This window comes from Equus przewalskii, chromosome 10 (genome assembly GCF_037783145.1).
Source record: "Equus przewalskii isolate Varuska chromosome 10, EquPr2, whole genome shotgun sequence".
Lineage (NCBI taxonomy): Eukaryota > Metazoa > Chordata > Mammalia > Perissodactyla > Equidae > Equus > Equus przewalskii.
The window spans coordinates 4,476,652-4,501,725 of NC_091840.1; the positions used below are offsets into that span (position 1 = coordinate 4,476,652).

Genomic DNA, 25,074 nt, shown 5'->3' on the forward strand with positions numbered 1-25,074 from the left:
AGAAAAAGAATTTATTTTCATTCACATAAATTAAAAAATCTCAAATTTCAAGAAAAATGTGTCACTAGGATAAAAAAAAAAAATCATTGTACCAAGGTGTAGGCAGGGGACCTAGAGGTGCCCATGCAGCCTGGGCTGTTCCTAACAAGCAGGTCCATCTTTTGAAGGAATGATCACCACAATGATGAAGTCACTACCACGTCCATGCCTTCTCAGGGCATGTGATAAAGGGCTCAAGATCAGCACCCACAGGGCAGTACTGCAGGAAGAAAGCAAAGTCACTCTACACACATGCCCATATCTGAGACAACAGGGTCGGGTGAAGTCATGCCTGTGCATTTACATACTGGAGATCTCTAGAACTCTTCTACTTACAAGGAGAACACTACCTCCCTTTGCCACCACCCTAGTCCAAGGTCCCTGCATTTTCTGACTGGATTATTCTAACAGCTTTCTAACAGTCTCCTCCATACCCACTGCTGTTCCTCTCCAGCGTGTTCTCAATAATGCACCAAGCATTCTTCCCAAACGGACAGCCAACAGATGGCGAACGCCTGTTTGAGCACTTCAAAGGGTTCTGAACATGAAGACCAAAGTCTCGCAGCAGGTACAAGGCTCGGTTCTCTTTTGGAATCGCATTTCACATCATTCTTTCTCTTGCTCTGTGTTCTGGCCAGTTCCTCAAGGCACCATCTGTATCTTCCCACTTCCATGACAGGGCCTTAGAAGAAGGTGTCCCCTACCTGGACTCAAAGTCTATTCATTTTTCCTACCTCAATTCAATGGACATCTCATTTAAGAAGCTTTATTTCCCCAGTTAGGACCCTTGGACACATTCATTATAATGGTCTTCTTTTCCTTTTAATTCATTTAGACCAGGAATTGGCAAACATTTTCTGTAAAGGGCCAGACAGTAAATATTTTAGGCTTCATGGGCCATATGGTCTGTGTCACAACTACTCAATTCTGTCACGGTGCAAAAGCTGCCATAGATAATACGTGAATGAACGAGTGTGGCTGTGGACCAACAAAACTTTATTTACAAAAGCAGGTGTCAGGCTAGATTTGATTAGACAGTCACTATTACAGAGTGCCTCCTATGTGCAGGCATCATGCTGGGGACACAGTGATGAACAAGATGGACAAATTTCTTCTCTCAGGGAGCACACATCCTAGTCTGAATTATCAGTGCGACTGTTTGTCTCTCCCTTGAGGTTGTAAGCTCCACAAAGGCAAGGACTGTCTGGTTTTGCCTGATTTTTTTCTCCAGTGCTCAGCAGAGCATCTGACACAAAATACGTAGCGAATAAGTATCTAGTTAATGAACAAATGAATTAATAATGCTTATAAATACATGAAAACAGTCTGCCAGTAACATAAGATAATGTTGCTTAAATTTTCAGTCAATTTTGAAGGTAATATTAAGCTTCAGGTGCTATGTTGGCTAGCAACCAACTTAACTGAAATTATTTGCAAAAATATTGGGTTATCTATTCAGACAAAGTAGTAGAAAAAGAACTAATAATTCAAGATCTTTTTTATTCAGAAAAAATTACAACTGCCACTACAAATCTGCAACTAAAACACAGTCTCCTTCAAAGATAAGTCATAGAACCACAGACGTCAATTTGGAGCAACGACATTTTACTTAAAACAAAGCAAGCCAGCGAGCAGTTGTACTGTCTCTTTTCTTCCACCTGCACTGTCTTCTCAGGGGGCCTGGATAAGCTGCAGCCTCTGCGCAACCTTGTGGTCTGGCACATCCCCTGTCATGGGAACAGAGCAGGGAGAGAGGGCAACAGCCCTCCCCATGTGGTTTCAGACTACAGCTGCTGACATTTAATGTTTGGCCTGCCCTTACGGGACACACTGCTATTCTCTCTTCCTTCTTTCTTCTATTTCAGTTGTTCTTTTGTTTCTTATTTCCTGGCTCTTCAATACCACCAAAATGAACTAGGTTGGGGCCGGCCCGGTGGCGCAGCGGTTAAGTGTGCACATACCCCCACTTCTTGGGAGCCCGGGGTTCGCCGGTTCAGATCCCGGGTGCAGACATGGCACTGCTTGGCACGCCATGCTGTGGTAGGCATCCTACATATAAAGTAAAGGGAGATAGGTATGGATGTTAGATCAGGGCCAGGCTTCCTCAGCAAAGAGAGGACTGGTGGTAGTTAGCTCAGGGATAATCTTCCTCAAAAAAAAAAAAAAAAAAAAAAAAAAAAGAACTAGGTCTCCAAAAAATTGATTTTACTGAAAATTCAGTGGCAGTATATGGAGACAAAAAGTACATAAAAAGTAAATGAAAGTTATCTTGTGTTTAATCTACCATTTAAAAGCTCTTTTTCCAAGGACAGGTTCTAGGTATTTCTCTGAAAATTATGAATGCAAAAAACAAAAACAAAATTTAAAAAGCCAGAGACTATCCACCATTCTGAGCTATTCTTTTACTATCAGAAACAATTTGAAAGTAGTACACTTTATCATCATGCCTTCCATTTGGAGGCGGGCAACAACAGACACAGACAATTCGATTGCTATAAAGGACAGTACTGGGATAACTGGTGAAATGTACATGCATTAAATTTAGATGTATTACATATTGGTACTATATCACTGTTAAATTTCCTAAATTTATAACTGTACTGTGGTTATAGAAGAGAACATCTTTGTGTACAGGAGATATTTAAGGGTCATGATATCTGCAATTTACTTTCAAATGCTGCTCCAACAAAGACAAAGAAACAAATAAATAAACACATGTGGGAAAGGAGCCTAGATGACCAACAGAAGGCCCAGTGTCAATCCATACAGCAAATATTAGTAAAGCCTTTCCCCTGTGTTTTTTATGTAAAAAATAAACAAAAGTTCTAATTTTCCCCACGTCGGCAAGTTTGGAACACTGAACCTTTTGTCAAAGGTAAATGAACTTGATAATGTCCAATTACTTTGCCATGATACACCCAGAAATCTGTTTGGAATGAAAGATTTTCACCTTTACTCCCCATTCCCCGGACGGCCACATTGCTAAGACTCTCCTACTTAGGCAGTAAAATCTACAAAAACACATAACTGAGCCCATGTGCGCTGACCCTGGCACAAAACATGGGGTTCAAGGAATGACTGCAGCCCTCAGACAATCCTTCCTTTTGACCGAGACCCCCCCCCCGGACACCTGTCACGCCCCATCCGAGGAGACTTCGACAATTATATGTGGCCTTGGTTGAAGCCTAGGAGGTGACGATAATCTGATCTAGGGGCCTTGTTGTGGGAGAGCGAGCAATATCCAGGTGGCAGAATCGACAGGACCTAGTGAAAGATTACAGATGCAGGGAGCAGGAGAGGGGAATTCGAGAGTGATGTCCAGATCTGGGGTTTGGGCCATGGGTAGATGGAATGCCACCCACTGAGCTCGGGAGCACTGGAGTAGGAGCAGTTCCGGGAAGCAAGGGAGGAAGGGAGATGATGGGTTCAGACTGAGACATATTGAGTCTAGGGTGGCTTGCAAGACATCCAGTGGATCTGTCCAAAAGTCTGGGGAGAAATAAGCCAGAAGCTCAGAAGTGAATGCTTCAGTCCATTAGTGTAGGGAATGCCCTGTCCCCTTCCCCTCCATGTGGACTAATGCATCTCTGCAGGTGCTCTATCTAGCTCCCTAAAAGGCCATTACTGCTGCTCTTTCTCTTCTTCACTCCACTCTACTAACCTCTTCAAGAGGCCGATCAAGTGGTGGCTGGATCAAACAAGCACCGAGTGATTGAGGTACTGTCATCCACTGAACAGTACCCTTTTTCTCCAAAGCAAGAACATGGTGCGAGAGAAAAATATTTTTAGTGTCTTAGATAGTAATAACACATAGATAAATGTATAGCAAATTAACTCGTTAGCCTCATTGTAAGCCCCTCCAGAGGGTTCCATGTATAAGGATTGCCAGCCTTTTCAGGGTTGAGGAGGAAAGTCCTCATTTCCAGGTGGACTTGGGCATTTCGTGCCTGGGTGAGAACTGAGCCTCTCCTTTCGCCTCCTTTGGTAGCAGTGACGCCTTACTCCTTGGTGTTCCCAGATCCAACACATTCTCAGTGCCCCAGGAGCTTTCTTTACAAATGTATCTCTTCTTACGGTTTGGAGTCCCATACTGTGTCTGTCCCTACGCGACTGTAGTCATAGTGTCCTCAACTGCAAGTCCCTAAGCCACCCACATTCAGCTGAACGTGCATGGTGAACAGTCCTACCTGACAGAGACCTCAGACGTGAACACGACCTGCCTCTTCTCAGAGAACGTGCCAGGCCATGGCAGGGACAGGCAGGAGACACGAAGGCTCCACTCCTTGCTTTAGTTTTTCCTTATTTTCCTTCTTTCACTTTTATCTTGTTTTATCATTTTTTCTTTCTCAAGAAGTTTTAAAGTGGGTATCAACTGTGTCCTATGTACTTTAATATTTAAAAAAAATAATGGTTTAAACAAAAAAATGTATTTGAAAGCTGGAAAGGTCTTGAAAACTAGAGAGCAAAAAGTTATGACTTTAGTACAGTATTTATGGTCTTAAAATACAGACTCAAGTTGATTTCAAAATGCCACTCACCACTGTCAGAATGCAGTGGTACAAACAAAGCAAGCATCAGAACACCAAGAGCAGAACGGCTGTCTCCAGCACAGGAAGGAGGCAACCCTAAAGCCACTTTGGAGACACGCGGCTCTACCCCCTCCCTGCTGTCTCTTCCCCGCTTAGACTCCTTTAAAGTCTTCCACGGGTCCCTGAGGAGCCCAGCCTGAACAGCTCTGAGCCTGGGAATCCCCACACGTGTCTCCTCACCCTCGCCACCATCACCATCATCTTCATCACCACCACCACCACATATTTTGACACTAGAATGTATCCCCAAAATGAAAACGTAAAAAGACTATTATTCTCTGTGTTTAAAGCACACTATTCTTAGGAGAACTTTATGACTTCAACAACATTTGAATAGCATGCTTTTCATAAACCAAATTCTCTTCACTGTGCTATTAATTCACAAACCTATCTTTTAGTAGTAATCTAAAAGAACTATGTGAAATGACTGACTTCCAGGAGGAGGTATTGTGAAATGAATGAGCTCTTAATAAACCAAGACTGAATTCTCTTGTCAGCATTCTAGCCTTTCCTGGACAGCCCAGGAGCTTTAGAAGGCTAAAATCTACATGCGTCTGACATGCAGCAAGTCGGAGAGTTTATAAGTAAGAGTCTTCATATCCATAGGACATCACCCACTTCACAGCACTATGAAGTTCCGAGTATTTCCATACATCTCGACTTAACTGAGCCTTGCAAGTTATGTCCACTTCCAGATGGGGAAACAGTGGCTCAGAGAGGTCAAATGAGAAAAGGCGCTGTAATTAACAAGCAGCAAGGACTGAACTAAAACCTGCATTTTCATAATAAAATTTAGTGCTCCTTCCACCATACCATTCTATTATCAAAATAATTTCTCCCCCAAAAAGCCTTAAAAAGAAAAAAGTAATGAAGTTTGTGTATAATGTTAAATTCTCTTTTCTTCTGCTGTTTAAATGATTTACACATTCCAAAAAAAGGTGTCTCTATAAAAACCTACGTAACATGACTGTCTTAAGTGATTACATTAAAAAGAATAACACGATAGCCTGGTTTAAAGAGAAAAGCTGTTTTTTGTTTTTAAATTCTAAAATGTTACCACATAAAGATACATTTTTCAGGGAAAAGTATTTAACAAAGAGCTTCCAAAAGCCACAGTAAGCAAAACTGTAATTAGGTATCAAATCAATCAGATAGGGAAGTGTGCAGAATGCTTAATTAGTACTAACAAACAGCTCATCATTCTTGATCACCACAGCCCTTTTAACTGGAATTACAAAATCATAAACTATACCTTAAAAACATAACTCCAAGTGCCTTCCACAGTGGAAAATGTACGTTGACTCATGTTTTCTGATGGCACAAATCCTCGCCCCTTGGCGGTCCGGGGCGGCATAACCGTACAAGCGTGCCACCTTTGGGAACCCGGGAGCCCCCTCCCAGAGCCGCCGCCAGCGCCCCCTCGCCCGGAGCCCGCCCCTGAAGCCGGCGCCGGCGCGTCTACACACCGGGGAGCGGGCCGCGCGGGGCGGAGGAGACGGCTCGCCAGAACGACGCGGACCGCGTCCCGGCCCAGCTTCCCGCGCTGGGCTGTCCTCCACACGGCAGGCCGCGCGGCGCCATCTTCCCGCAGGGCCCCCCCGGCCGAGCGCGCGGTCGTGCTCGGAGCGGCCGCGGGCAGCAAAGCCCCGGGGAAGGGGCCGCCCGCCCAGGGACGCTACCTGGCCCGCCGGCGCGCGCGGCGCTCCGGACCCTCAGCTCCGCCGCGGCGCCGCGCGGCCAGGAGACTCCGGGGCCGGCCCGCGCCCAGGCGACCTGCAGGCCGGGCCGCCGGCGGGCCGGGGCTGCGATGCCCTCCACCCCGCAGGCTCCGAGTCATCCCCTTGGAGCAGGGCGCGCAGCCACCCAGAGGAGTTGGAAGCCTTGCTATGGAACTGCAGCTGACACTAAACCGATCTTCCTTCCTCTTTAAATTCTTTCAATTGGCACAAACATTTTCACTGCAGGACCCAGTTACAGTGAGCACCAGAGCCACTTTTCTTCTGTTTTTCTGAAAGTCAGCCAAAAGAATAACAGCATATTGCCTATTGGCTGCATGCAAACACACTGCCCCTCTTTGCGGCGGCCTTTGTTTTCCGTTCTTCTTCTTTCCCGCTTTCCCTAAACAGCCGCTAACCAGTTGGCATGCCACCACTAGCTATAACATTCTCAGCAGCCCCATATGTAAACGGGCAAGTGTCCAACTTCTTAATTACTTTCCTGCCTCTATCTCAAAAAGATCTAAGCAGCGAACAGCACCATGTATTAATCAAAGCCTCTGTTTATAAATGTACAAAGCAGTCACCAAAACAATCCATTGTTCTGCCTTTAGCACAATGAAAAACAGTTTTTTTTAAAAGATGAAAGCTCTCAAGTGTTTCAAGCTGGAGTTACGCTGTAGACTTGCAAGAACATACTCTGAATAGAAAACAACATGATAAAATGATGTCTTCCAGGAACCTTCATAGTGCGAATCATTATATTTATATACTAACACATCTTCCCAGTTAAAATTTTTTGCCAATGGGCTAAACGAGCTACCCTCAAAATCAATACATGAATTCAAAAATCTATTTTGCCCCGTATTACTTTATTAGAAGGCCACTGTTTTATTTCAGGACCAGCTGTTCTTATTTAAAGACAGAACCTGGACCCGGAGCTGAAGAAACCCTGGCCTCTCCATGCAGGCGCCCTTCTGCCAGGGGTGATTCGTCACGTCTCTCGGTGCTGCCAGGAGTGAGGAAGGAGTCAAGGTTCTCCCAAGGGCTGAAACCAGCACCCAGCTCAGTACTATTACTCGCCCAGTTCTGCCCTGCCCTTGGGGGCGGCGGCCGCCGGGACTGAGCCAGCCTTGCTACAACTGAAATGCTCACACACCTCTTCCTCCCAATGCTCTTCTTCGGGCTCCCCTCAGTTCCTTTCCAGTCCGGACAGGACTTTTCTAGGCCTGTGCCACCGTGGCTGCTCTGGGCACACCATGTTTTTCCATGAGGGATATCACCCACAGGAGATATCTAAAGTGCAGTCACAGTATCAACTACTAAGGGGCACTCTCATCTTGATGCTGGAAAACATCCTTATTTTGAATAGGTAGCCCTCTATAACAATCTACTTTTGCTTTAAACTCATTGAGTTTCACTTCAACATCAGCATTATTGAACCTTAAAGGTAGCCAGGACTTATTTTTGCATGTTAGTCTTGGAAGTCTGGGTTAGGGTAGAAAATGTGATAAATGTTGACTTAAATAATGCTGCAAAACCAGTGACACCTCTCAACAACACCCAGGGTTAATGTGGAGATGGCACTAAGCCAACACAGAGAGGGACGATGGAACCTGAAATCCTGTAGAAAATGAGAGGAAGAGTTTAAATTGCTGTTCCTAGCAAAAGTTCAGCTGGTCCTCAAACACAGTGTACTCTTTATGACCAGGTGACAGGGCACAATGATGGTGGTCACTGGAAGGTTAACGTTACCTACACTTCTAATGGTTCCAAAGAGGCAGCAGTCACCTCCATTTTTGTCCCCATTGCCTCTTGACAGTCTCAACTCCCCAATCATTAGCTCATGCCATAGGGTAGAGAATAAAAGCCGAGCCTTAGGCTGGCAATAGAGAGCTGTGATGTCAGGGGTCTCTAGGATATACTCCTAGAGTTGGAACACCTGAGTCAGGAAGACAGGATCACCTAAAATTTTTATAAATTCTGGCAAACTACCCTCCATAGAGGTTGTACCGATTTACATTCATATCTGAGCAAATAAGAGCTGTCCTTTCCCACACTCTCATGGCCAGGCGTGGTTGTTCTGGAGTCTTATTGTGAAGACTAACAAGTTAATATGTGCAAAGCAGTTGCATCTAGCAAAGTGTAAGCATTCAATTAATAGTACTGTTGTTATTATAATAGATTTTAAAGTTTTGGCAATTTGGTAAGTGAAAAGTGGTATATCACTATTGTTTTCATTTTCACTTATTTTTTCCTGATCACAAATATTATCTTTCAATATGTTTAGTACTAATTTATAGTAGTTTTATGATCTGCCTGTTCAAACTCTGCCCATTTTTCTATTGACTGTTTTCTTCCCTTGTTGATTTGTAGGAATCCTTGGTATTTCTTCTCAGGTTTTATTTATGGGCTTGTACAAACGTCTGTAACTTTTATACACTCAAATTTGTCAGCCTTTCTTTTCACGGCTTCCTGCTTAAGAAAAAACTGCATCTCAAGATTTGGAAGTCTTCTCTTGCATCATCTTCTAGTAGTTCTCACGTTTGTTTTGCACGTGGCTTTCGAAGCACCGTATTGATTTGAGCCACTGTTTTCCGTGATCTGGAAAGCCACCTTCCTGCTAACCTCAATCTCCATGCATCCGTGCTTTCCTCCCTGGTCCATTTTGTTCCGTCAACCTGTTTGTTTACTCCTGCCCCAGTGACGCAGTTGTCATTACTAGAGGGGCAGAGCTCCTTCTCATAATTCATTATTCTTTTTCAAAATTTTCTTGGCTGTTCTATTTATGCAACTTTACTCTCCTAGATGAACTTTAGAATCAGCCTGTCAAGTTCCAAGAGCAGTTTGTTGAACAGTTTGAAGATGAATTTAATTTGACTTGATCATCACAAAATGGTTTTGTGCCAGTTTACTGCTACTACTTAGTGATACTAATAGCCAACCTTTCTAGCTCTATTTCCTGTTGCTGCCCCCTTGCACTCTGTCCCCTAGCCACCCTGAACCACCTTTGTTACCCAAAGAGGCCCTATAATTGTGGGTCTACGCCTTTGGGCATGCAGGTTGCTCTGTCACTTGCTTTTCACAGCTCATCTAAACTCAGCTCACATCGCCTCCATCAGAAAGCCTGCCTTGGCAGACCCCCATAATTGGTCTGGGTCAGTTGCCCCTTCCATGTGTGCACATGGCACCCTACAGTTATCTCTATCACAGCCCCTGTAAATTGCCTATTTACCTAATGGTCATTCCAACACACTTTAGCCATGAATTGTGTATCCCCTACATTTAGCACACATTCAATAAATGTTTTGCTCAATGAATTAGTGAAGATACGCTTAAAGAAGCTAAAGTTTTCAAAGGTTAGCATCTTCTCGCCCCTTCTCAGAGGTGTGCAAGGTCAGTGTGGCACTGCTGCCTAAACATTCTGATGGAGTAACAAAAGGAAAGAAATGGTGAAAAAGTATTAAGCTAGCGTACCGGTTTGTCAAAAAACGGCAAAACTTAGGGTTGCAATATTTCTATATGAACAAATTTGACAGATCAATGTGAATCACAAGGTGAATCATAACAAAACTTTATAAGAGCCAGACTGACCTACTGACTTACATCCTTTTAGGAAACACATGGTACATAAAGAAAAAGAATGATGACAGCAATCCTTGTCAGGCCAGTCCTCTCTCCACATCCACCAGCTGTCTTATACAACAGTATATACAATTTACCCATACATGCAAGGCTAAAAATACTAGCAATTCAGTTTTCAATTCTTTTAAAACTTTCCCATCTCTGCACCTATACCATTTAATTTTATCTGCATGTCCTTTCTCTGTTTGCTGGCATGGACACGTGGGCTTTCCGTTACTACGGGAAGGGCTGTGACAACCTCCCCCGTGGAAGAGGCACACAGTCGGACGCTCAGCCGTGGGGAAACCAGGATGTCTGCTTCTTTGATCAGCTTTGTTACATACTGCAAGGATAAAGGCGTTCAGACTCCACAGCTCCTTCCAGGGATCTCTGCCCTTCTTTACTCTCTGCCAAGCACACTAAAACTTGGAGAGCGGAGTCCCACATACCGATACACTTGGGAATAACACAGGAATTAACGTGCTAGGCTGAAGTAACTCCCAATTTCATGTTTCTTGTCACTGGAAGCAGTCTGCCGTTAAATTCTTAAGGATTAGGCACTCACCTGCCCCTGCTGGAGTCATTCTATCTCAGTTCTGCTGACCCAGCATTCATACTCTTTAATTTAACCTTACAGTTAGAGGAATGGAATTATGAATGAAACTCTATTTTTCATTTGAATGTAGGAATGGCTACAGGAGTGAAAACCTGCTTACACAGATACAAATACAATGAAAATCTATGTATTACTTAAAGTTATAAGAGCTTTTACTTCAAGCAGTATCTAGAAAAGTTTCAATGCAGCAAGAAAATGTGGTTACTGTTCTAGAACATACTAATAAAATTTCACTTGGATATGAATTAAGAAACTTGCACCATGAAAACGAAAAGTTGACAGAATACTTCCACTCTAGGAAGGACAACTGAAATTTCAAAATATACACAGGTCATAGAGCAATGAGAAAGCTTTACTGCACTGCTGTTGAATTCAGTCATTTAAAGATTTTGTTAGTTAAAAAAAAAAAATTCCTGCTCCATAATAGTGTTTCAAAGATGGGTACATATATGTTGCATATTTTATAAGTCTCAAAAGTCCCACAGTAACAGCTATTCATCTGCATTTAGTGAGCACTTAACGATATTCAAGGCCCTGTGCTAAGTATGAAACAAATACCTCATTTATAAAATCCTCTAAAACAGGAATCTTCTCATTTTACAGACGAGTCTAAGGTGCAAGAAATAAGGATGAATTGGCGAAGGTCTCACAGGAATCACGTGTCTGGAAACTGAATCAGACCTCTGTCCCCCCGGCCTGTCTCTTGACCTCTCTGCCATACCGCCTCCATGCATGCTGATGCTCACTTGCAATCCCTGTGCTGATTCCAGAACAACATGGGATGGTGTTCCTGCAATGCCTTCCACTGACAACATCAAACAAGCTCTCTGGAACAGTGTATAGGTCAGAAATCAAAGGGAAGGGACTTTGGAGACTAGAGGTCATGACCTCGCATTTTGGATGAGAAATGGAAGTACTAGCTGGTGGCATAAGCAGTGCCAGCTGCTCGGTCTTCTACGGCTCAGAGGTCTTTGCACCTGCTAAGCTAGTCGTACAGTAGGAAGTTCAGACACTTTCCCTATAGGATACTTGAGTAGCCAACAGTAGAGGTTACACAGTATACAGTGAGTGTGAAGTTCTAAGTTGCAGACTGAGTACCTTACAGCTTCAGGAGGAGCAGTGAGGATGGATATACATAAGGGGGTTCATGGAGGGTGAGGTGATGATTTGGAGAGAAACAAACAGGAAGGGCAATCAAAGGGGTGCATGTACTGGGAAAGACAACACTGAGCAGGGAAAGGAAACAATTCCAATTAGAAGAGAAAGTAGGTCATGGAGAAGAGAAGGAAAAATGTTGACTAGACAAGGCTGAAGGGCCTTGACAGCCAGGCAGAGAAACTGAACCTTTGTGGATTAGGAATGAGGAACCAGGACAGGTTTCTGAGAGGACTTCTGATGCAACGAAAGGTGACGAGTTAGAAAGAGTCACGTGGCTATGATACCAGAGACTGTTAAGGAAGAGATGAAATTGGTGTCAAAGATTTTTGCTAGGGAGTCAAAGTCAATCATCTCTTATTTTATTAATATTAATATTGTATAGATTACTTCCATTTTCTGAGCTGTTGTTATATATAACTTAGTCTTCATGATTAAATTGATGATTTAGTCTTCTCTATACATATTTTAAAAGTAGAATGAACTAGGAATAGCTTTCTGGAGAAGGGTATAATATTTACAGACAAATATTTTATTAAAGAAAATTATTTTCATACCAAAATTTTACTGAATCAATTCCTTGATTATTTACCGCTTATCTAAGGTACCAGTGACATCTCGCACTAGTAGCATTTGATGAGAACACTGATGCCATACTGCCAACTAATCAAACAACGAGACAAATCCAGAAAAAAGCAGGAGCCAAGGAAAAAACCAAGAAAAAACAAATCCAAGAAAAAACATTTCTTTTTCAGTTTTTCAAAACAAGCATCTTAAATTAATACACCAAGCTGTTTAGGTATGACTACACAATCTTTGTCTCTACTGAGACCTTCCTGAGGGCCGATTTCAGTGTACAAAGTAACTGTATGATTGATTACAAACTGCGTGCAGCTGAGTAGATGGGACTCTGTTTTCAGTCAGTGAATATATTTGATCCTTCTTCTCTTCCTTGCTTCTTGGTGACAAGCACTGACCTACAGCCCCTCCACCAGGACTCTGGCAGGTGAGAGTCAACACTACTATTTAAAGAGACATGGTGAAGTTGCCTAAAAACATTGGTTCTAAATCCACCACGGTTTTGAGAACTACTGCTAGAAATACTTTCAGGTCATGCAGGAATTATTCCCTGTGTTAAAAGGCGGCACATGAAAGAAAACAAATACTAACACGACTGTGACATTTCTTTTAAACTCCAGTCTAATATGCAAAACACCCCTGCTTCTCTAATTACAGACCTAACTTCACTACCATCAGCAAATGTGGTTTCCATGCTGGAACCAGTGCCAGTTGTTAGTTAAATTACTTGACACAGAAAGATTTAAGAAAATAACAGAGAAACACGGCAGCTGAGTACACGTTCTTTGATCTCTTCCAAAAATTTCTATAAAACTTCTGTAAAGAAATTTTTGAAAGTATAAATCCGTAAGTCAAGAAGACGGGAATAGGAGACATAGGAGATGAGAGACGTTAACATTCTGGAAGCTGGAAAGCAAATAAGCAAGTGGTCATTTCTCCTGGGAGCAAAGACAAAGCCACATCTCACAGCATGCAAAGAGGCCAACAAGAAGCAGGTGGATCAGAACCCGGACCCCCTTGGGGGCTGAGTGCAAGGAGGTATCAGGCGGGTTTGGCTCAAAGTGTTTGAGTAAATTACAGTTAGAAATACCCATTCCCCATCAAATGCCACGACCTCCCTGCAAAGCATGTGTATGTGCAGCCACGAGACAGATTTCTTAGTAAATTGAGAGGAAAGAGTTTTATTTAAAAGTGCTCACTGCAGGGTTCTAAAGCATTTGCCTTGACAGATTTTTATGTACTGATGGAGTTTCTGGTGAGAAACAAACTTAGCTGAAGTAGCTAATGCCATCTGAAAATATGGGAGAAATAATAGAAATAAGTAGGGGAAAACAGAATCAAACTTTAAAATCCACTTGAAATCTATCTATCTACCAATCATCTAGCTAGTTAGCCCGCTCTGTTATATGTATATAGTGAATATGGACGACACTGTGCATTATCACTCAGCCGCAAGGCTGAAAACAGCACACCGGTTCCAGATAAAAAGAAGTACTCATTCTATGTGGTTTTACCTGGCTGGAGCTTGCTGGGATGCTGCTGTGCTCCGGCTCCAGGGATGGGAGGAGGGCTTACCCCCGCGGGCCCGGCACTCTGGCTCGGGCTCACACTGGTCAGAGCCCCTGTAGGCAGCGGCTGACCTCTCTTTAACAGCTGCTTCTGTTCTTGCTGGCGGAAGCGTGGAGGCACCTCTCGAGGCAGGTAACGGGAGGCAGCTGGCTGCTGGCCGCTGGCAGGTGCACGTTTGCCATTGCTGCTGTTGGAGAGAGTGCTGGTGGAAGTACTGGCACTGGGACCGGCAGGTTGGGGCTGGCTTGAACAGGTCTTAGTAGGTTCTGGCACTGTAAGGAACAAAATGAAAAGAACCCAAAACTTTAGTAACATCTTCTTAAAACCCAACCCAAACCAAAGAAAACAAAGCAAAAACTACGGAAGAAATGACAGTGTTGTGCTTTGGAAACAGAACTGGACTAAAATCTAGTGTTCCAGGTTTGAGATCCAGTTTTCCTATAAATCAACTGCGATCTTGAGCAATACCTCTTGGGCCATAGTTCCTCATCCGTAAAATGGGTGCTTAGGTCAAGTTAGAGCAGCAGGTCTTGGGGCCGGCCCGGTGGCGCAGCGGTTAAGTTCACACATTCCGCTTCAGTGGCCCGGGGTTCACCAGTTCGGATGCCGGGTGTGGACCTATGCACGGCTTGTCGAGCCATGCCGTGGCAGGCATCCCACACATAAAGTAGAAGGAGATGGGCACGGATGTCGGCTCAGGGCCAGTCTTCCTCAGCAAAAAGAGGAGGATTGGTGGCAGATGTTAACTCAGGGCTAATCTTCCTCAAAAAAAAAAAAAAAAAAATAGAGCAGCAGTTCTCACACCTCAGCTTGCATCAGACTCAACCTGAGGACTGATTAAAGCCCCAATTCCTGGACTGTGCCCAGGGAACTCAGTAGGTTGGAGGGAGAGGGGCTACTGTGAATTCGCATTTCTGACAAGTTCCCAGGCGATGCTGATGCTGCTGGTCTCTGGACCACACTTTCAGAACCACTGCTCTCAGTCAGTGTTTCTTAAAATTAATGAACTTTCAGATGTCCATGAATTTATATACATTTTTAATTCTGACGACAATCTAAAAACATATATATTGAGGCATTCTGGGTTATCTGAGTAACTAAAGATTTGTGGTGATGGTATCTATAACAGTACTACACTCTAGTTACAGATTTATTGGAAAAGAACACAGGTGGGCTAATTTGCAAATGATGCATTTGCGTTAAGAGAAAGCCAAAATGCTGTCAGACCACAGTACATAAACAACGGTTTCACAATAATTCCAAAAGAGAAGAGAAGCAGAAGGCTGAGGGATAACCCTGAGGGTTACACTAATGAGCATGCCAAATGCAGAAGGTAATCTGAGCATAACCCTGCATGCAGATGGGAGTGCAGACACGTCAAGTGCAAAAGAATCTGACCCTCAACAGTGTTCCCATCTTGAACCTGAAATGTCACTATCTAGGATATTATGTTTATCTTGCTATTTGAATAAAGTTTTTCTTTCAACTTAATCTGTAAATCTCTTTGGTTTCATAGTTGAGTAAAACAAGTTTACACCTAGCTCCGTAATCTCATACATATTAAGCAACATTATAAAAATATTTCCAGTCAACAGTTGGGGGAACATGAGACGTTACTGTTTGCCTTTAATTACCATTCCAGTCAGCCTGCATTTCTTGTCTCCCAACACGGGGTCTGCCGTTTACCCCTGTCACCCCACACTGCACAGACAGTATCCACAAGGCCTCTGCCCACTCTCTTTCTGGTACACTGCCCAGCAAACTCTCAATCCTGGATGAAGCCACTGTCTGCTTTTTCAAGAAATCACAGCCATGCAGTTTGGCACCACTCTAAGTTCATGGTCCCTAACCTCAGGATACCCTCAGTACTTCCCGACCATCCTACAATTTCCTGGGTCTGCCTGGTCCCACTGCTGTCAATGACTCATTCAAAGACCGTCCACTCTCGAGCCACTAATGCCTTTATCTCCCCATCCCGAAACTTCGTGTTTTTATTTTTTTATTGAGGTTAATAGTGGTTTGTAACATCATATAAATTCAGATGCATATCATTCTATTTCCATTTCTGTGTAGACTACATCATGTTCACAACCCAAAGACGAATTACCATCTATTACCGCACACGTGTCCTTTTACCCCTTTCGCCCCCTCCTCCCACCTCCTCCTCTGGTAACCACCAATCTAATCTCTGTGTTTGTTGTTGTTGTTGCTTTTATCTTCTACTTATGAGTGAAATCACACAGCATTCGACTTTCTCAGTCTGACTTATTTTGCTTAGTCTAATACCCTCAAGGTCCATCCACGATGTTGCAAATGGCAAGATTTCATCTTTTTTTCATAGCTGAGTAGTATTCCACTGTGTATATAAACTATATCTTCTTTATCCATTCGTCCCTTGAAGGGCACTTGGGTTGTTTCCAAGTCTGGGCTACTGTGAATAATGCTGCAATGAATGTAGGGGTGCATCTATCTTTATGCATTCATGTTTTTGTGTTCTTTGGATAAATACCCAGCAGGGGAATAGCTAGATTGTATGGTAGTTCTAGTCTTACTTTTTAAAGGAATCTCCATATTGTTTTCCATAGTGGCTGCAACAACTTACATTCCCACCAGCAGTGTATGAGAGTTCCCTTTTCTCCACATCCTCTCCAACCCTTGTTATTTCTTGTTTTGTTAATTACAGCCATTCTGACGGGTGTGAGGTGATATCTCATTGTAGTTTTGATTTGCATTTTCTTAATAATTAGCAATGTTGAACATTTTTTCATGTGCCTACGGCCAACTGTCTATCTTCCTTGGAAAAATGTCAATTCAGATCCTCTGCCCATTTTTTTTCCTTCTTCTTCTTCTCTGCAAAGTCCTCCAGTGCATAGCTGTATATTCTAGTTGTAGCTCCTTCTAGTTGTGGTATGTGGGACACCACCTCAGCATGGCCTGAAAAGCAGTGCCATGGCCACACCCAGGATCTGAACCGGTGAAATCCTAGGCCGTGGAAGCAGAGCACGCAAACTTAACCACTTGGTGATGGGGCTGGCCCCTCATCTGCCCATTTTTTAACTGAGTTGTTTTTTTGTTGTTGAGGTGTATGAGTTCTTTATATATTTTGGATATTAACCACTTATCAGATATATGGTTTGCAAATATCTCCTCCCAGTTGTAAGGTTGTCTTTTTGTTTTGCTGATGGTTTTCTTTGCTGTGCAGAAGCTTTTTAGTTTGATGTCGTCAGATTTGTTTATTTTTTCTATTGCTTCCCTTGCCTGGTGAGACATGATGTTGAAGAGCATAGAGCCTATGTTTTCTTCTAGCAGTTTTATGGTTTCAGGTCTTACCTTCAAGTCTTTAATCCATTTTGAGTTAGTTTTTGTGTATGGTGTAAGATAATGGTCTACTTTCATTCTTTTGCCTGTGGCTGTCCAGTTTTCTAAATACCATTTATTGAAGAGGCTTTCCTTTCTCCATTGTTATGTTCTTGGCTCCTTTGTTGAAAATTAGCTGTCCACAGATGCGTAGGTTTATTTCTGGGCTCTTGATCCTGTTCCACTGATCTGGGTGTCTGTTTTTGTCCCAGTACCATGCTGTTTTGATTACTATAGCTTTGTAGTATATTTTGAAATCAGGGAGTGTGATACCTCCAGCTTTGTTCTTTTTGCTCAGGATTCCCGTGGCTCTTCGGGGTCTTTCGTTGTTCCATCCCAGACACACGAATGTCACACCGTTCTTTGTCCAACACTGCTATTACTCCTATTTAAGGCTAATACTGTATTTCATCAAGTCTAAGAATCACATTTCTTCTACATTAACATCACTCACATCGGGACGTGTCTTACCATCAATGACACATCAGTTAATTGGCAGCATTTTTCCTTTCCAAGTAGTACATGAAATACCTGCCTATATATCTCATAATCAATGTGTCAGAAAGGCAAGGCAAGGCAAGGTGCCCTCCACAGCTCTGGATCCCATCTCAGGGAGTTTGTGTACTTGAGTCCTCAACCCATGACACTCTCCAGAGCAGACACAAAGGCCCAAAGCATAAGAGTGGATCTTAGAGATTAATTCTTTGTTTTATAAATATTCACATACTTTCTAGCAAAAGGCTTAATATGATGGACATCACCAAGTGCACAAGAGAAGAGAATCCAGCCACTGTGTTTGTGTGGAGAGTGGAGGAAGACACATTTCCAACTTCTAACTTGCCTAGAGATTGTGTGGCCACCCTGCAACTAGCTCCTTCTCATCAGTATTTAAACATGCACAAATTGCTACTATCTTCAAAGACAGCATCACTGCTCTCCTTGACCCCAAATTCCTCTCCAGCTACCTTCCAATTTCGGTCCTCGCCTCCAGTCAAAAGTCTTGAAGAGTTTGTTTACGCTGTCTCTCTCTGCTTCCTCACCTAACATTTGCCCCTTAGCCAGCTTCTCTTACCCTCCTCTTTGTGCTAACTGATGACAATGACTTCCCTGATACTAAAATCCAAGGCCATGTTCTCAGCTTTATCTTCTTGAACTCCCAGCTGTCTTTATCGGCAGTGGCCCCTTCAGCCATCTTGACACTCTCTTCCTCGGCCTCCCTGGTGGTGGAGTCCTTTCCTGGGCTTCCGGCTTCTCTGGCCACGCTTTCCTGCTCCCCGGCAGCCTTCCTCTTCTGCCCTTCTTTAAGGTTTTCTTGCAGACACTCTTTGTTCATACACTCATCCTGCTCAACCAACCTACTCCCAGAGCTTCATTTATCAACCCTGTGGTCATGATCCGAGCCCCAGATGGCTTCTAGATTTCTACATTTGGATGTCTTACAAGCACCACAAAATCAACCTGTCCCAAATACTCAGCAGCTTTCTGCCTCAATCCTCTTCGGAGTCGATCTATCACTCTCCCGGTACAGAGCACCAGGTCAGAAACCTGGGCTCCATCCATGATTTTTCCCTTTATTTTTCCCACCTATACCCCACAACCACTGAACCTTGGCATCTCTAGCTCCTACGTGTTTCCCCTAAATATCCCTCAAACTCAACCATCTGCTTCTATTCCTCTTGTAACGACCAGAGCCTGGGCACCATTCTCTCTCGTCTGGAGCACAAGAGCCTGGCTGTTCTTCTAACTCATCATCCACACTGCAGCCAGTGTGCTCCTTCTGAAATGCAGATCTCCTCCCAAGTTTAGAACCCTTGGAAGCTTCCTATGGCCTTAGTTTAAGTCCACAGGGTCCTGAGCAGAAAGCTGTCCCCAGTGCCCAGTTTCCCAGGCCCACCCTCTAACTCTGCCATGCGCAACTTCCCGCCTCTGGGCCCTTGTTCTTCCCTCTTCCATCTCACCACGGTGTATCACCAAGTCTGAGACACATTTCTGCACACTTTAACATTTCTTTCTTTTTTTCCCCCAAGGAAGACCAGCCTTGAGGTAACATCTGCTGCCAATTCTCCTCTTTTTGCTGAGGGAGACTGGTCCTGAGCGAACATCTGTGCCCATCTTCCTCTACTTTATATGTGGGACACCTGCCGCAGCATGGCTTGACAAGCGGTGAGTAGGTCCATGCCCGGGATCCGAATTGGCGAACCCTGAGCCACCGAAGCGGAACATGCGAACTTAACTTCTGTGCCACCAGGAAAGCCCTATATTTTAACATTTCTAAAATCAGAATGCATCTTATAATTGATGATGCAAATATCAATTTAACTGGTGATGTTTTCTTTCTCTAAGTGGTACATAAAATAAGGCATAATACAATTGAGAATATCTCAGAGTCAACAAAAAATGGCAATTCTTCATCATTCTTTAAATATCAGAGTAAATGTCACTTCCTCTTAGAACCTGCCCTGACTCTCGTAGGCCAGTTTGGGTGCTTCTCAAACACCCACAGTGTCCCCCCTGTATTTAGCAGAGCACAAACACAGCACATTGCTTTTAAACATCTGTCTCCCCCTCTAGACTGTAAATGTCGGCAGGGTGCCTGCCACACAGTAAGTGCTCAATAAATGGTAAAGGCATTGACCATTTCTCTCAAACACACACTCTCCAGTTAAAAAGAAGTGCAGAAATAGCAGCATAGTAGAAAGAAAGAAATTGGTATAATAGAAAAAATCCTAGACCAGGAATTTGAAAACCTGGATTCCAGAGCAGCTTCACTAATAGTGTGTGTGGTCTTGGTCAGTCAATAATCTGATACCCCTAGAGCTCAGCTTCCTTCCCTGGAAGGTGCAGGGCTTAGACTGGCTGACACTCTAAAGTGCCTTCCAATCCTGCAGGCCTAGGATTTTGTAAGTGAAGAAGAGAGAATGTGACAGGCGGTTTTCAATCTGGAATGGCATCATATCGGAGTCCAGTGCAGCTCTCTCTTACCTGCCTCCCCCATTCCTATTTCCCTGGCCTTGCTATGGACATGAAATATTTTTAGTAATTACTCTAGATGTGAAGGTTCTCTATCTTTAACTCAAAGGCATATGAGATAAAAAACCAAAACCTATTATAGGTTGATTTTTAAATGTATAAGGACCTTCAAATATGCTTTTTCCTGACATTGGCCTTTAGCTAATTAAATAACAGAAGTTCCTAAGTATTTAGCCAAATGAGTTGAAAATTTATGTCCCCACCGGAATGCTTATAGCAGCTTAATTCATAATTGCCAAAAATTAAAAGCAACCAAGATGTCCTTCTATAGGTGAATGGATAAAGAAACTGCAGTACATTCATACAATGGAATGTTAACGTTAAAAAGAAATGAGCTATCAAGGCATGAAAAGAAAAGGAGGAAACTTATGCATATTGTCAAGAAAAAGCCAGACCAAGAAGACTAGATACCACGTGATTTCCACTATAAGATTCTGGAAAAGGCAAAACTATGGAGACAATAAAAAAAAAAAATCAGTGGTTGCGGGGGTGGGAGGGGAGGGATAGGTGGAGCACATGGGCCTTTAGGGCAGTGAAACTGTGTGATATTCTAACAATGGAAATAAGACATTATGCATTTGTCAAACCCATCAGAACCGCACAGCACAAAGAGTAAACTAAAATGTAAACCATGGACTTGAGTTAATAAAAATGTGTCAATACCGGTTCATCAATTGTAGCAAATGCACCCCACTAATGCAAGATGTTAATCAGAGGGGAAACTGGGGAGACGAAATATATGGGAACTCTTTACATTTTCTGTAAATCTAAAATTGTTCTAAAAAATAAAGTCTATTAATTTAAAAGACAAAAACAGAGAAGCAAACTTGCCCCATCTCTCACAACAGCAACCTTCCACTGCAACTTTGTAAATGACACTGAGAGCAGGGTAGAAGTACATTTGTCTAGGAAACATAAAACCACTAAATCTACTTTAAAATATGTACTTAGAATGATATCAATTCACTTTATTCCACATTTTACTGTATCTGGCCCGAAGGTTTTATTGTAGACGGAGCACTTGCAATTGCTTCTTAGGAAACTAGGAATAAGAATGCAATTGGTTCTTTCCTTTTACTACAAAATTCAAAAGCAGCAGCAGCAGAAGAAAAGGAGGAAGAGGGGGAGAGAGAGGACGGAAGAAAGGAAGGACAGAACACAGAGAGAGAATATTAGCAAGCTGCACAGAGCTCCGCCCGGCCTGGTTAGGAAAGCCCTGTCTCTTTTGTAATCAGTGACACTGGAGGCTGGCTACCACCAAAGTCAAGGCACTGCCACCTGTGGTCCTGCCTCTTCCAAGACTGGAAATGAAGAAAACCTGGCCGAGCCCAAACCTGAAGGAAACCACTGGCAAGGACTCAAAGCAAAGAATCCCAGCTGACAGGAGCCTAAGGATCACCCCGTCCCCGCCCATCCGCAGAGACCCCCAGGGCCCAGGAGCGCTAACAAGACGACACAGCTGTCGCTGGGATGACAATTCTCTGCCACCCCGCCGCTGCTCTTCCTCTACACTGCCGCTGTATTTACAGAAAGATCAAAGGACAAACTCAGGGCTACTTTTCCTCACAATCTTTAAAGAAAAAGAAATTCATGCTACAGAAATGATGAAGTATGCACATAAGGCATGTTATCAGTCACTAGTTTTGAATCTAAACCAGCAATTCTAAGATCCTTGAACACAGATTATTCAGTTTTCCTTGTGTGACCTGCCGATGCATTCACTATGTGCAGTCAGTTTTAGATCTCAGACAGCTGCATTTTAGGAGTCAACGTGTTCACAACCAGCCTTCCCTTTCCCCTTTGAGAAACTGTGGTCTGAGGAGGACTGGAGCCGGCAGTGAACTAAGAATGCATCTGCCATTGTTAAAAGGCGGGGAAAAAAGAATGAAAAATATGCGTGAGAGACTGCATTTGGCCTGCAAAGTCTGAAATATTTATTACCCAGCCCTTCATAGGAAAAGTTCGCCAGCTCCTGGTGGAGGGACTAGAAGCTTCTTGTAACATTAGACTGAGCATCAGACACATAAATCTTGAAGGGAAAAAAAATCCCAGTAACGTATCTTAAAGTCTTGGGTAGGTGTGTTTTATTTTAAGAAGTAAATAAAAATAGCTACAAAAATTTTAACAGTTAATTAAATAATTGTTCCATGTCTCCTCTCCAATTGTGGGGATCATCTTCTTTATGATTACTGACTGGAAAGGTAATGTGATGCTATCACTCAGGAAAACAAAGGGAACAGACTAAGTCTAGGGATTATCAGATTTCTCTCTCAGAAACCCGGTGCTTTTAACGTACCGTAGCACTGAGCTACAAGGAAAACAAAAGCCACTATGTTAGACCTGTCAGCGAAAGATTGGACGAACTGCCCAGCTCCTTCCTGTTCCTTCAGAGACTCCTCTGCCTTCTGACGGCCCTCTAACCACACACGGACTTCAGCCTTTGGACTCATCCCTCTGCCCTGGACTCTCTGGAGAGGTCAGACAGTTTCATGAGTCTGACAGTCCCGTCCATGCCACTGAAACCGAAGTACTGTCTCATGTTGCCCTAACTCAAAGTCTGCTCTCCCTCTCCACTTGCCTACTGGATAGTGCTGCTTGGCAGCTGGTACCCTTCAAACAGAACGCATCCATAGGTCAAACAAGAATTTCCCAAGTCTGAGCCCAAGACGGTGCTGATTGCTGTAGGAAGGCACTGATGCGTAAGATAGGGTTTCTCACCTAAGTGAACCAAAAATCAATTGAGGGAATTAAAATTACAAGTTACAGAAACACGTGGATTTTCTGAAAGTCAGTCATTTAGAGAAGAAAGACGACCACGTGCTGCCCAATACGGTAGCCACTAACCATGGGTGGCTGCTGAGCACTGAACATTCAAATAGAGATGTGCCATAAGTATATACACACTGGAGTTCAAAAGGTTAGTACAAAAGAAAGAACACAAAATATCGCATTAACAATATTTATATTGATTTCATGTTGAAATAACATTTTGGATCTACACTTGTCTCTCTGCATCCAGAGGGATTGGTTTCAGGACCTCCCACAGACACCAAAATCCATGAATGCTCAAGTCCCTTAGTCAGCCCTCCATTATCTGTGCATGTGGAAACCCCAGATACAGAGGGCCAACTGTATTAAGTAATCTCACCTGTTGCTTTTTAGTTTTAAAACTCTGCTACTAGACTATTTAAAATTACTAATGTGGTCACAATATGGCTTGCATTATATTTCTATTGAATAGCGCTGCTTTAGAAATTGCACTATCGTCTTGAAAGAGATCAAAGTTTGAGCTGGTTTCTCAGAAATATGTTAAATTTAAATAATTATCTGTTTTCACAAAGGACCATTAGTTGTGGTAGATCACAAGCTTTTCAGATGAGAGATTGTCCCTTACCACTCTACTAGCTTAAGTAGTAGCACTTTATCTCACAAACGGAAAAATGTCACTAAGTATTTGTTAAATTAAGGAAGAGACCAAGACCCCAGAACACAGAGCAAGCAAAGTACTCTCAGGTCACCCACATGCTCATTCTCATGTTAATATTTCCAGCTGCCTGAAATGCTAACGCCATGGCTGGTGGTCTAGGGGTCACCCGGGACGCTTAGGAAAGGAAAGAGAAGTCTCTCTCAGCAGAGCCAAGAGGTAGAAGGAAGTAAGAATTTGGACCCTGTCCAGCTGCACCTCTGGCCTCCTTTATATGAGATAGTGATAAACCTTCTCTGGTGTAAGCCAGTATTTTTCACACCTTTGAAACTAGCAGTCAACTAACATAATCTCAACTGGTAAATGGAGAATCTTGAAATTCAATCTATTCTTACAATACAGATAAACCAAATGGGCCGTTTCTCACTAGCCATATACTCTCACCAGATCCAAATTTCTCAATCTATTACTACCCAAAGAAACAGGGAAGGGTATAAAGGCAATCTTGACATTGCTCTTCTCAAACAGACCCGAATCTAAGGCCATACCTCAACGAGAGAGGCTCACAAACGAGTCTATCCCACACATCACTGTTTTCACACAGCAGCAGAATGCAGTAGGGCAATGGGAATTTTAGTTTGATTTTATTTATGGATCAACAAATCATTTGATTTAGAAAAAATTAAGATAGCAACCAGTTAATAACTTCATAGCTAATAAAAAAACTTTCAGTGACCTGGAAATTTCGGCTATTCTCCTTTGCCTAGTAAGCTTTTACTTTCTTCTTTTAAATGAGGGCGACATCTGCTGGGGAAAAGATAGATGTTAAATCATTATATAAGGAAGCAAACCTTTTAAAACTATTTTCTTTCCAAGCAACAATTTTCTGCTCTCAGTTAAAGATTTTCTGAGGGCACTGTCACAATAGGGTCCAAATGATTTCTAAATTCCTACTACTGCTTTCCCAAAGCACCAGGGCAGGGGGTTCCGCCGCTCCTGCAGGGCTCTGGAGGAGTGTATTTGGGAGCTCCTTTCAAGTTCTCCTACTACGCCTTGTCATCCCTAGGAGACCGAGAGGAGGAGCTTCCCCTGAGACTTAGCCTCGACTTTTCTCCCACCCTGCTCAGCATCCCGTTCCCTGCTGCCTCCCTAGCCATTTTACATTGCCTGAGCTTCCACTGCGTCATCGCAAGTCCCTGGGCCCCCTGGCCTTCCTCTCATTGTGCTATCCATACTGCTGTACCATCCCAACCTTCAGTCTGGCTTCCAGGCTGCCTGACACTGCCACATGCAGGCTCTTCTCAGTCCCCATGCTGCTAAAAATTCCTCTTATAATCTGATGTGGTCAGCCAAAATTCCCTTACTGTAACTGTCTAC

General features: G+C 43.2%; 1 protein-coding gene across 1 annotated transcript in view; it reads right to left on the bottom strand.

The window, feature by feature from the left end:
- Positions 1-25,074, bottom strand: part of TNRC6C (trinucleotide repeat containing adaptor 6C) — a 141,419-nt gene that overhangs the window by 58,716 nt on the left and 57,629 nt on the right. The window contains 1 exon segment of the mRNA XM_070559819.1: positions 13,832-14,158. Coding sequence (XP_070415920.1) covers positions 13,832-14,158 — 327 coding nt within the window.